General features: G+C 58.7%; 1 protein-coding gene across 1 annotated transcript in view; it reads right to left on the bottom strand.

Annotated features, from left to right (window-relative positions):
* Positions 1 to 254: 254 nt before the first annotated feature.
* The window catches only part of GASK1A (golgi associated kinase 1A), a 34,326-nt gene continuing 21,191 nt past the window's right edge, over positions 255 to 13,389 (bottom strand). The window contains exons 2-5 of the mRNA XM_036267338.1: positions 9,984 to 11,210; positions 3,145 to 3,267; positions 1,458 to 1,561; positions 255 to 640 (exon numbers count right to left, since the gene is read on the bottom strand). Of these exons, the coding sequence (XP_036123231.1) occupies positions 430 to 640; positions 1,458 to 1,561; positions 3,145 to 3,267; positions 9,984 to 11,210 (1,665 nt within the window). The 3' untranslated portion in view covers positions 255 to 429. The remainder of the gene's footprint in view (positions 641 to 1,457; positions 1,562 to 3,144; positions 3,268 to 9,983; positions 11,211 to 13,389) is intronic.

Here is a 13,389-nt window from a genome sequence, read left to right as displayed (position 1 = left end):
CGACTTTCAGCCCAAGCAGTTCTGGGCCACTCTGTGAAGACCCTTTATTTGGCTCATCTCACATATGTGCAGATATGTATACATGCCACATACACACACACACACACACACACACACACACACAGAGTTAGTCCAGCTTTGCAAACGCACGATTTCACAGTACATGGAACAGTTCAGAACATTCTTGAAAGTCTTTATTGATGCAAGGAAGTGAATAACCAGAGCTGAGAAGGCAGAGAAGAAAGGGTGAGACTGAAAGCCCAACACCCATACCTCCCACCATCCCAAGCAGGTGACGGCCCACGGCACCACGGTGCCCTGCCGGCTCCAGGGTTCCCAGTTGTCTTCAAGATGGGTGGACCGAGGACGCGTGGCCGTCAGCGTGGGCACTCATCCACTCGGGTTGGCTGTGAGCACCCAGCCGCGGGCTCAGGGGTCCTGGTCCCGGAAGACCGTCAGGTTGTGTTCCCGGATGTGTCGCAGCAGGACCTGTCCTCGCTTCTCCAGGGTCTGGAGGACCTGCTTCAGCCCCTGCTGCCCGCCATGGCTTTCCCAGAACACCGGGTCCATCTGCAGCGACTTGAGCAGCATGTTCTGTAGACACCCCGACTGGAGAACCTTCACGGCAGCCTCGGGAAACCTGGACGAAAGTCCCCCGAACGTCAGCACAGGCAGGAAAAGCAAAATCCACCTCGGAGAGTTTCCGTGAAAGGCGGAGCCAGATGGCAGAACCTGCGCCGTGGGGCACCCCGGCCAGGTCAGCCCCCCGAGTCCCAGGGCCACACCCTGGCTGACCAGCTACGGGGACTCACCCCAGCCAGGTCAGCCCCCCGAGTCCCAGGGCCACACCCTGGCTGACCAGCTACGGGGACTCACCCCAGCCAGGTCAGCCCCCCGAGTCCCAGGGCCACACCCTGGCTGACCAGCTACGGGGACTCACCCCAGCCAGGTCAGCCCGCCGAGTCCCAGGGCCACACCCTGGCTGACCAGCTACGGGGTGGGTAGAGCTTTCAGGTGGCCCCGCCCCACAGAGAAGCCGGCGAACCAACTCTGCTCTCCCGGGCAATGCCTGCTGCTCTGCTTGGCAAATGCCGCAGAGTCCGTGGAGGCTGAGCTGCCTGCCAAGCCGGAGCAGAGAAGAGAGGCTGCCAGGCTACCTCCCCATCTGGGGCAAGGGAAGGGCTGGCCTGCCCTTACCCCTCTGGCCAGCTGGCGTTCTGTGGGGCCCGGATGACCTCTGGATATTGGGACCAAGCAGTCCACCCAGGAGCTGAAGGGCCTGCGGACTGTACCCCCAGCTGTATCCCCTCTCGGCTTCCCAGGGGCTCCCACCCCACCCCTAAGGCTCAGATCGAACAGCTGTGGTCTGATGACGGACCGCGGACTTCTCGGGAACCACGATGGAAGGTCCCATCGAGCCTCAGCCCCTGAACCTCCCCCGGCCCTTGGACCCTCACCCGTCTATGCCCTGCAGCAGCCGGAAGTTCAGCCTGTCCTCAGGGTGCTGCAGGTTGGCGGCGTTGTCGATGTAGACCAGATGACACGGATGGCTGCTCCGGACCTCAGGGGAGAAGATGGGCAGAGACGGGCGGGTGAGGGTGCAGCCTCGCTGGCACCCAGGGACTCTGTCAGGGTGAGGGGGCTTGGGGGGCCCTGAGCTGACAGTCCCACCATCCACCCTGCTACTTGCCCAGACGGCCCCAGGCGCTGCCTCTGTGCGGACGGACACTGCTCAACGAGCCTCCCCAGCAACCTTAGAGGGGGCCACTCGTATGAGCCCCGTTTTACAGAAACGGGGGCACAAAGAGGGTGAGTGATTTGCACAAGGTCCCACTGCTACTAATTAGCGGTTCAAACCCGGACCAGGCCGCGGTGCCATCCTGCGAAACTGCAAAGCAGAGGGACCGCGTGGTGAGGGCTGAGGAGTGTGGGTGCGGATGGGCGGGTCCGAGGTGGGCTGCCCGGCAGAACTGCAGAAGGTCCGGCACACGTGCACACTCACACACGCGCCCTGCCCCACTGGGCATCCCTGAGCCGCACGACACTCATCCCCCATGCTCCCTCTCTGTGGGAGAAGAGTGTGAGGCCTCCTGAACCTCTCCAAAACTAACAGCAGCAGCAGGGAATTCAAACCAGGGTGTATTTGTGACTAAAAGGCCATCTCTTGCGGTCCCCACCTCCCAGCGCATGCGCACACCCCATCCCTATACATTCTCCCAGATTTCAAGGTCACTTCCAATCATTCTCTCCAGTGGCCAAGGCTCAAATGATGAGCCTTTATCTCCAGGAGCCTGGCTTCCCTCTCTCCGCCCCTTCTCCCTCCTCACCCCTCTCCACAGAGCAGGGATCATCGATTTCTCAAAGCCTGATGAAGCCTCCTTCTGAAAACTGAGGGCCTGTTACATGGCTACCCGCCAGGGGTAAGTGATGGACAGAAAAGCCTTACCTCTTACCAAGGGAGGGCGGGCCGGCTCGGCCCGGGGATGGAGCATTCCCACCACCCAGCGCCTCCCCGAGAAGCCCTGGGCTCCGGGCTGCTGTCGCCTAAAGCTCAGCCCGGCACCCGGCGGACAGCTACCCTCCCACAGCAGCTGTCTGAGTGGGGCCACAGGGACACGAGGCCTCGCTGGGGGGAAGCCGGAGCCCACTGTCCCCAGGCGCTCCTCGCTCCTTGTGCGGCCACAGCGCATCACTTCCCACCCTGAGTCGTTTCCACAGGAGACAGCACAGTGTGTCTCTGATCAGCACCAGCCTGTGAGCCATCAGGGTCCTAGGAGGGAGCCTGCCACTGCCACCAGCCGGCCCGTGGCCCTGGAGACACCCTCCCCCAGGCTGGGCCACAATCTGCACATTCACTGGCACAAGGAGGAGGTCCGAGGAAACAAACAGTTCCCACCCTCTGCTGCCAGGGCCCTCGGGGCTCCCTGGTGCCTCTGGGGGACAGTGACGTCGGTGAAACAGGCTCCAGCCCACCTGACACGCAACCACGTTCTGAAAGCTCCATGTTTCTCACGTATTACTCAGAGGGTTCTGCTGCTAAGGAGCTGGACTGGGAGCCCCCAGGGCCGCACCATCTCTGGACTGCACCAAAACCATCGCCCGAAGGAGACGGGAAGCCTGGAGTCTGGAGGCGAGGGGACGTACCAGGATGTGGACCAGCCGCAGCTCGCCCGGGTTCGCGCACTTCTGCCGGAGCCTCTCTTCCACGCAGGGCTCCGTGGGCGCAGGCTCAAAGCCGCAGCAGTAGCGGTCCAGGCGGTCATGGACCTGCGGGGACACCCGTCCTCTGAGGGCGGTGTGCGGCTCATGTCCACCTGGCCCAGCACCCCGGCCACCTGGCCCCTGGCCCACACACTGGGGACAGCCCTTGGGGGCTCTGTAACTGGTCTCCGGCTCCCCTTGGGGCTTCTGCTCTGCCCCTCTGGCTGGGGCCCACCCTGCACCCCAACAGCTGTGTGCCCATGGCTCAGGTCAGCTGGGACTTCAGCCACACCCACTCCACCCACAGCTGCTCCTGTGCTCTGGCCTGGGGCCTGGCTCTGCTGCTGACCCAGCCTCCCTGGAGGCCACACACGACCCCGGGCCATTCTGCAAGATGGCACCTTGCAGCAGTTCATCTCCAGAGAAATCTCCAAGGACTGTGGCCCCACCACATGTGCATCCCGGCCCCCCATCTTCGCCCAGTGGATGTCTAACGGGAGGGGCCTGGCCGGGCCCCGCTGCCAGCTTGGTTACTGTGCCACGCCGTCTGGTTCTCTTTTCCACTGAAGAAAAATTCCATTTAAATAGCAGCAGACTGGCAGCCAACACGACCAAGTCCAAGTTTCATTTCTACGACCCTTTGGTGTTTGATTCTTTCTCCCCTTTTTGAAAAAACGGGGAGCTACCGAAATGAAAAAAAGATAATCCTTTGCTGTTGTGATTTTCGGACCAACCTGCCAATGCTGCACAATCTTGATGTGAAGGGAGGTTTCTGTCTAACTTCAGCCGTGGTGGAGCCCATTCTGAGCGCTCCGCACGCCCAGCAGGCAGGAGGCGGATCTGTTATTAGCCCTATTTCAGAGGCGGGGAAACTGAGTCACCGAGGACGGGTAAGTGCAAGGGTGCCGCCGTGTGAAAGTGGCGCCAGCCTGACCCAGCCGGGGCAGTCTGGACAGTCTGGACAGTGAAGGCTGTCAGATGTGACTGGCATGTGTTTTCCAGCATCGCTGAGGGCAAAGACGGAGACATGGTGCGAGCTGATCCCAGCACCCGGCACCCAGCACCTGTGCGGCACAGCTGGGGACCCAGTTGTCGCTCTTGGGGTGAAAGAATGAATGGGTGAAGTGCATGGCTGGCTGACAGCAGGCAGGACCTGAGGGGACTTCACAGGAGGACCGTGATCTCTGAGAGCCTGCCCATCACGCCACCTCCCTGCCCGGGTGCCATCACCAGACGGCTCCATGGGGAGGCCTGGCTCTGTGGTCTCCTAACAGGACATCTGGGTGGGACAAGACACTGCAGTCTGCCGAGGAGGAATACCAGGCCCAGCTGAGGAGGAGACGAGGTCTGGGGGCCCAGCACAAGGCACGAGGGGTGGCCGAGCTCTCCCACGATCCCCCGGGCTCCCAGGCCTGGTCGGGTCTGCTGGATTCCAGAAGAGCTAGCGGCTACCCCGGGGCCCATGCCCCCACCACCCCTACCCAACCCCACCACACAGGAACCCTCCCTCAACGTGGGGGCAGGCACGGGGCCCTTCTAAGTGGAAGGGGTGGCTCCTGGCTGGGCTGGCTTGCGGTCTAGGGTGCCAGCTTCTCTCTCCCAGGGCAGTGGGCTGGTCCCACAATGACTGGCTGGCTGCTCAAGATTCCATGAGGCTTCCGGAGGTCAGAGCGTGGGGGAGGAGCGGGCTCCTGCAGGGACTCTCACTGTCCCTGAGGCCTCCGCCCGCGGTGCTCCCACCGTCCCCAGGCTCCGGGAGGACCCTCTGGACGGACGCCTGCACCAAGCCTGAGGGTGTGGACGAAGAGGCTGCCGAAGGCCTCTGAGGGGACAGAGGGAGAAGAACTAGATCTTATGTAAAGAGACAGGTGTAGATCACGCTACATTTTAAACATCGACACAAAACCCAGCAGCTGTTAAAACCTCTGCAGCAAAAACTCTAGCAAGTGTCCCAAGTCCGCAGAAACAAGTCACACCCATCATTCCGCTAACATTTACCACTGCTCTGGAGGTTCCAGCCATGTCTGAGGCGAGGAGAAGGCAGACCGGTCATTACAGATGAAATGATGCTGAACTTGGAAAACCAAGGACAAACCTAGCACTGATGAAGCCAGCAAAGTTAGCAGGTGGCCAGTAACCAAACTACTACCCAGGGATAGTAGCCTTCACGCAGACCAAGAGCTACCGGCCGGAACGTATAAAGGAGGAGAAAGGTCCATTTTCAAGGCCACAGAGGATGAAATGCCCAGGAGTAACCCAACAGGAAAGTCAGGACGCAGCTGAAGGAAATGAAGACGCTTTGAGGAGCAAGAATAGAGAAAGGGACATGTTCCCTTCTTGGCGGGAAGACTGCATTTTACGGTATACGTTCTCTCTCTCTCTCAGTCCACACAAACTCAACTGGATTCCAATAAAATCCAGCAGGACTTGGGAAGGAGAAGAAAGTAGCAAGGTGACTAAGTTTCATAAGAACAGGGTGCAAGAGTCTCAGGAAAACTCTGAGAAAGAGCGATGAGAAAGACCATGCCCTGCTTGTTATTAACATGAGACAGAAAGCACAGTAATTAAAACAGTGTGATCCTGGCATATAAATAGACCCTTTATTGGAACAGAAAAGAGCCCAGAAATAGAGCTGCGTACATATGGGAACCGGCAGTGCTGCAGACTGGGGGGAGAGGGATTATTCAACAAATGGGCTGGGACATGTGCGTTGCCATCTGAGGGGGAAAATCGCTGTTTTGCACCTTATCTCTTACCCCAAATAACTTCCAGATGGATCAAAGATGTAGGAAAACACACGGGAGAAATTTTAAAATAACCCTGAAGTGAGGCTAACCTTTGAAAGTATAATGTTCTAACCTCGAAATCATAAAAGAAAGACTTGATGATTTTAACAACGTACACAGTTTTAAATTCCTGCACAGCAGAGAGACTATAAACAAAGCTTAATGACGGTTCAACCTGAGAGAAACACTGTAATGCAATGAAAACAAGAATGATTTCCTATAACTGTAAAAAGCTCTTGAAACCGTTAAGGAAAAGACCAACCACCCAACAGAAAATGGGGCAAAAATATAAACAGTTTTTTTAAAAACCTTAAAAACGTCTAAACAGAGTCAGGATTGGGGCGAAGAAGAAGAAATTGAGGGAGATGCCCACCCTCAAGGTCGTGCAGGGTCAGCACCCTAGAGTGAGCCCACCTACAGTGTCTGCCCCTAGGGCCCTCCCTTGCCCCCTACATTCATTTCTAATGCTGCCTAACGAATTCCCAGGGGCTCAGTGGCTTAAAAGGACACATGGACCCCCTCACGGTTCCTGTGGGTCAGGAAGGAGTCCATCACGTTCCTGCCGCGTTCCATGCTCAGGGTGTCTCCAGGCTGAACACAAGGTGTCACATCTCACTGGTGGCTCGGGGTCGCCTCCTGAACTCATTCCGGGCTGTCGGCAGAAACCACCCCTTGAACTCGAAGGACTGCTCCCCGGGAATCAGTCCTCCGGGAGGCCTGCCCTGCCCGCGGGCGTTCATCCTGAGTTGTTTGCTTCTCCCTTGAGACCTCACACGTGCTTGGTCTTCTTCCAAAGACTCGCCTGGATGACCTCGCCTTTAATAAACTCGAGGTTAAGTAATTAGTAACCTGATCACTGGAGTGATATTCCATCGTATTCACAGGTTTCACCCACACTCAAGAGAAGGGGTTAATATTGGGGGGTGGGAATCTGGGGCCGTCTTAGAGTTCTGCCTATCACACCTCACCCTGATCTCGGGTCCACTTTGATTAAACATATGAATAGATGCTCGACGTCACCCTTGAACGCCCTTGTCCAGGTGGGTGCTTTCTCCCCTTGCTCACTGCGCCATCTGCGAGATGGGGGGCGGGGGGCACAGCACTCATCTCTTGGGTCCGTTGTGGGACTTAATAGGTTCATGTGTGTGGTTTGTGTCAGACGTTGTGGTAGCTGCTATTCTAGTTCACGTCTCTGGTTGGAAGCCTGAGAGGTCAGCAGGGGTCGTGAATCGGGGCTCCTCTCATTGATAGCGCACCTGGTGCCCCAGGTACACCTAGCCAGAGGAGGTATCCATGAACCAAAGCCATAGATTTGGACTCAAAAGAAGGAACACACACAGGATCACAAATGCTGAAACGGGCCCCTTGGGAGGGAAATGGGCCGATCTCATCGGGAAGAAACCAACCTGCTGAAACCCGCAGCACAGGCCTGCGGAACTCACTTCCGACCTCGGGCCCTTGCAGCGGACGCGTCGGTACCCCTCCCGTGTGCCCTGGGCATCACGACTCCCACCCACAGTGCCCATGGCCCTCTGCTTAGCCCCCTCTGGGTGCGGAACATGCTCGGAGTTGGTGGGGAAAGGACAGGCTTCTTTGGCCCCCAAGGGGACAGCTCTGAGGCATGTCGACATGCTCCCCACAGGTCTCAGCAGGATGAGCCCCGTGGCTCACAGCAGCATCTGGGCTCCATACGGGGTGTCCGCACTGATGTGTGGCTGCCGCTCATGCGGGCTTATAAGGTGCATGTCTACGTGTACAGTGCGTCTGTCTGAGGTGTGTGTGATCGATTTGATTATTGTCCCATAACTATTGTATCCTCTCCCTCTTCCGCTCTGGGCAGAGCGCGTCCCTTCCCTGATGGGCTTGGCCAGGGACTTGCTTTGGCCGAAGGAATCTGAGTAGACATTGGCCCCAATGTGCTCCTGCGGTTTGTCTGAGCTCTCAGGCTTCTCCCATCCCCCGGGAGAGGTTCGCCCAGCGGGGACTCTGCTGCAGCCTGGGCTCCAGAGGGGGAGGGAAGAGCAGTCCCGAACCACCCACAGCTGGGAGCCAAGTTCATGTGAGCCCAGCTGCCCCACAGGAGCGAGGAGCTGGTGTTTTAAGCTGTGAGGGGGGAGAGGTTTGTTACACGGCGTTATGTCCACAGTCACTAACACAGGGCGCGGTGCGGCGCTGGCAAGGCACAGACTCGGGGGTGTAAGGATGTGTATGTGTGCAGTGCTCATGTACTTCGTGTCCAGGTGAGTGGTATGTTGTCACACACACACACACACACACACACACACACACAGAAAAGGGTTTATTCTGGACCAAACAAAACCAAGGAGCAAGCATACCACAGAGCGGGCTGTGTGTGGAGTTCGGACCCAGCTCCGGGTCCGACGGTACCTGCAGTTCCTGTGCTGGGAAACCCACAGCCCGCCTCTCTCCACTGGCCAGCGGTTTCTAGGAAGGCAGCACCAGCCAGGCAGCAGTGTTGGGCTTGACCAGCCTTCAGCAGACAGGAAGAAGATGGCACGAGGCCAGCCGAGTCGCGTCTGATCACACACCCAAGCTGTGTGTGCTTTGGCTGCTGCGATGTGCACCCCCACAGCAGCCTTGGCAGCTGAGGGAGGGTCCCCACCGCAACCCGGAGGCAGACAGAGGGCCTCTGTGTGGAGCAGAAAGCTGCCGTGTGCACAGCGGCTGGATCTCAAGGGCATCCCTGCAAAGGTCCCCTGCTCCTGCCCTCAGTCACGGCCAGGTGAACAGTGACTGACTGAGAGGGTGAGCTCCGGAGTCAGACCGTCCAGCCTGCATCTCCGCTCCACAGCCGTGACCTTGGGCAAGGAACTTCACCCCTCCGGGCCTCAATTTCTCCACTCGAACCTAGAGATAAATGTAGTATCTCGCTCACAAGCTTCCCGTGAGGACGGGATGAGTCCACTCCCGAGAGTGTTGGGGACAGTGCCTGCGAGTTCTTGAGCGTGTGCCACCCACCAGGCAATGTCCTCAGTACATTACACGAAGGATCCTGTGTGCAGAAGCCGCACAGGGTGTGTTACCCTCTGGATCCAGCTCCCCCAGGGACAGGCCTCGCGATGAGGATTCGAGCAAAAGCAGTTTATCTGCGAGCTGATCCCAAACACAGAGGGGACATGACACAGGGAAGGCCAGCAATGACCACTGCGGGGACCTGGGACACAATCCCGGGAGGAGACTCTGAGAGACACCTGGACTATGCACCACAGAGTGACCCCAGGCCGGTCAGTAGCTCCCAGGAACTCCAGCCCCTTCCCCAGGATCCCCAGAAACTCCAGGTTACCCCCTGGCACAGCAGGGGCCTCAGCGGCCCTGCGGCTCCCTCTCCGTGCCCAGACTGGACCAGTGGCATCCATTCCTCTCTCTCTCCTCTCTCTCTCTCTCACGTTTAAATTACACAACCACCTTGAGTCCTTGTGGAGTCAAGGATATGACGTTATAAGCAGCCGTGTGCTGATAGGCGTTAAGCTCCCCAGGAGAGGTGGGTCCCCCTGCGCAGCACGTGCTGCCCTTCATGGCGTAGCAGTCCCGCCCTGGCCAGTCCACGCTGCCAACCGGACTGAGCGGAGTCGGCAGGAGCCGAGTAGCCATCACTGCGCAGTGTTCACCAGACAGACGCAAATACCCGCAAGGGCACAGATGACAGGAAAGACATGGTAAAAGAATTAGGAGGCAGTGAGTTCTGGATATTTATTGCTTTTGCTGCTAGTGTGATGATTATATTGTTAGTCTATATCATTTCGTTTCTAAAAGGCCTGTTTCACAACCAGGTCACAGAAGGCCTGGGAATCTGACCCATCGGCTCCTGTGAGCTGATACGCGCTCGTCCAGCCGACGAGCTGGATGGATAAACACGAGACTGGAAAATAACAAAAACAGGGGCTGGGTGGTCAAAAGACAAGGCCTGGGGGTGGGGTCACCCTCCGCCCCCCACCTCTGCTGCTCTCCAGCCCTCCCCGGCCCGGCCCCACGTACCTGGAGCAGGAAGTCGAAGAGGGCCAGGCGTGCCCACTCAGCGCAGCCGATGCCCAGGCACGACCGCGGGCTCGGCCCGCCGCAGCCACGTGCCAGCAGGGCCTGGTACTGCAGCCAGCCCAGGGCCAGGGAGTTCTGGTCGTCGTCTGGGTCGCCCAGGTGCTGCACGTCGGGTGCCCACCAGATGACGGGCCTCGCGCCACCGTCTGTGTAGCGGTAGGGCAGCAGGGGGCTCTGGAAGCGCCGGGCCACCGCGGGGAGGCTCCGGCGCAGCCCCAGCACGCGGTCCACGTGGAAGGACAGGACCTCAGACAGGTCCCCAGGCCTCTTGATCAGGCCACAGAGCCCCTGGGAGCAGAGTGTGCTGAGCCCAGGAGACACGGCCTGAAGGACACCCCTGGGGGAGAAGCCAACCTGCAGCACCTGCCCGTGGCCGGGGACCCTGGCTTTGCCCACCACCTCCCCCTGCGCCAACAGCTGGAGGGTCTGCACATCATGTTCTGTCAGCCATGGGGGCACCTGCCCACCGGTCCTTGAGCTCGTCAATAGACCAGGGGTCTCAGCAGCACACCAGACAGATCCTTGCAGCTCCCTGACAGAGCCAGGCCACCGACCAGTCCCTGTGGCCGGGGCGGGATCCCCTGCTTGCTGCCCGCCAGTCAAGGCTCTGTTCCCAGCTCCTGGCAGATCCCTGGCTTCCCCTGGATGGGGCCAGAGGGTCGGTCCAGCAGCAGCTCTCTGGTGCCCTGTGAGAGGGCTGATCGGGGTGCTTGTCTCTCTCTGGGCCTCCGGGGTGGGACTGTCCTCCCAAGGGGGCCGCAGGTCTTTGACCCCTGGGCCCCTGACCTGGGTACTGAGTCTCAAATCTCCTGGAGATGCCAAAGCGGTGTCCCTCTTGGCCTTCCCCACACGCCTGCTGTCCCCTCCCGGGGACCTGCTGCTGTCCATGCTCCCTCTGTGGCCTTGCTCCTCAGCACACACCAGGACGGAGCTCCTGGGCAGGGCCCAGCCTCTCCAAAAACGCAGGTTTCTTGTCCGCTGCCTCCGGCGGGAGCTCAGGGCCTGCGGGCTGTGGGGGACAGGGGTGCCCGTTACCCCCTGGGGCTCCATGGCGGCCTGAGGCTGTGCAGGGAAGTGGGCAACAGCCATCACAGACAGAGTCACCAAGAGGCAGAATGCCATCACCAACCGCCTCTTGCCACGCAGCTTTCTCCAGAGCCGAGACGCCTGGGGGGGCGGGGCAGAGAAAGAGAGTTTGAGATCTGGGATAAGGTCAGCCCAATCCACAAAACAGCAGGGCTAGGCTCCTGAGGGAAGGCCTGTCCTGGACCCCTGCAGAGGGAGGAGGGCGCAGCCCAGGTGGGTGACACCAGCTGCTGCCAGAGGCCGGCCTCCTGCTTCAGAGCGTAGCTGGCTGGCCCCGGAGAGACTGCTGCTGCAGACCTGGGTTCCCCCTTGAATAAACCACCGTATGACACTGGTCACCAAGCACCATAAGCGTCTCTTCCGCATCTGTCCCCACGGCTGAGTGCTGGCCCTCTCCTGATCGCCTTGGGAGTCCCAGGGCCACTCTGCAGGCCTCGAGTTGTCTCCCACAGACCGCTCTGCCCCTTACCAGGCGCACACCCTGCTCAGCTGCGATGACCCTGCCCAGCCGCCCTTGCGGCCAGGGCTGGCCAGGTGACCAAGTCCTTGCCCGTGGCAGGAGTCCGCCACTTTTGCCTGCCCCTCTTGCTCGAAAGGACGCTGGCTGCCCAGCTTTCTCTCTTGGCACACGGATGTGGCGGTGCCAACTCTGCACGCATCGGCGAAGACACACCCTGGGGCTGTGCTTTCTCAACCAGTGGCCAACAGCATCAACATCACCTGGGAACTTGTCAAAAGGCAAATTTGCGGGCCCCGCCCCAGAACGACTCAATCAGAAACGGGCCTGGAGCCTGTTTTCACAAGTTCTCCAGGTGATTCTGTGGCGTGGGTACCTGCGTCACCAGGAGGAGGGGCTTGGGAGCCTGCAGGACCAATGGGAGAAGGGCTACCAGGAGCCCTCCGTGCCGCTGTGTCTGAGTCGGAACTTATTCATCATATAACTATTCGACTTACAACCTAAGGTCGTTCTATCTGTGATACTTTGAGAAACCACCACGTGGCTTCCCATAGTGGCTGCACAATTTCTTAGTCTACTACACATGGTGATTATTTTCAGCATCAAGGAGGTGACTACTCCAACCTGCTCTGGTTGACATGACCACACGTCCTGAGGCTGCTTCCACATCTGTCTTTTTCAACGTAGTTACTCAACTGCCGCATAGTGGTTCACAGGGGGGATGTGCCACAGTTCCTTTACCCATTCCTCAGGGAGGACCTTGGGGTCCTCTCCCACTTTTATTACAGCAAAGAAGGGTGCACTGAGGACCCAGTGATTGCAGCTCCGGGGAAATGGTGAGGGTTTCTGCAGAGGAGACCCCAAAAGGTGAAGTATGGGGTCCCGCTCCTTCTCACTGAGGTTAACCTTTCATTGCATATCAGTTAGTATTTCCTTTCATCCTCACGCGAACACGAGGAACTGGGGATCACGCATCCCTGTTTTTCAGAGGAGAAATCCACCAAGCCCAGAGCGCTAAGGTTTGCCCAGGCTCACGCCGCTGGCGAGAATGCCACTATTTTACGTTAAAACTAAAAGGAGAAATGGCCATGGACGATGATTCGGTTGGGTTTTGTTTTTTTCCTTCTAAAAAGGAAAATATGTTTTCAAGCTGGATCCCTAATCTGGATTCTCAAACTTTTGGCTACCACTGGGGGAAAATAAATCGTCTTTTAAAACTGTCTCAAGACAGAATGTTTTGATCCCTCTCTCGGCCGTCCTTGGCTTCAGACAACCTGGGGAAGTTGGCAAGTGTGCAGTTGTGCAGAGAGAAAGATGCAAACCGGCCCCGAGCAGATGTCCCCACAGGGCCACCCAAGTAAAGCTTTGGGAAAAGAAAGGCAGCTTTGATCAAACGGGGGAAAAATCCTCTAAAGAGAACTATTCAGCTGCATAATAGAGAGTACACTGGAGGCAGGAGAAAGGGGAAGATGCACCATATACTAGAAAGCTTGCTGGCGGAACCCAGCTGACCCCCGGCTGCACGCGCACGTGCCTCTGGACCCGCCCCGCCTGCCCGCCTGCCCGCCTCCCCCCCTCCCCCTCCCCCCTGAAAACACCCACCGGGTCTTTCCTGACTGTGAGGGTGGCGGGAGGGGGAGGAACGGTAGGACCTTCGCTGTCTCCCTGTACAGGGCTCCTTTCCTCTTCCCTCCTCAAATCCAACCCCCCCATTTACCAAGAGTCCCCCTCGTTCCCTGGAGAATGTGCCCGTGCGGTTTGGCTTGCCTCCAGCACGAGCGGCCGGCGTGTGTCCCAGGTGAG

The sequence above is a fragment of the Molossus molossus genome, unplaced genomic scaffold, assembly GCF_014108415.1.
Source record: "Molossus molossus isolate mMolMol1 unplaced genomic scaffold, mMolMol1.p scaffold_m16_p_18, whole genome shotgun sequence".
Classification (NCBI taxonomy): domain Eukaryota; kingdom Metazoa; phylum Chordata; class Mammalia; order Chiroptera; family Molossidae; genus Molossus; species Molossus molossus.
Note: the sequence above shows the minus strand (reverse complement) of the source record. Positions and strands in the feature narration are given on the sequence as shown.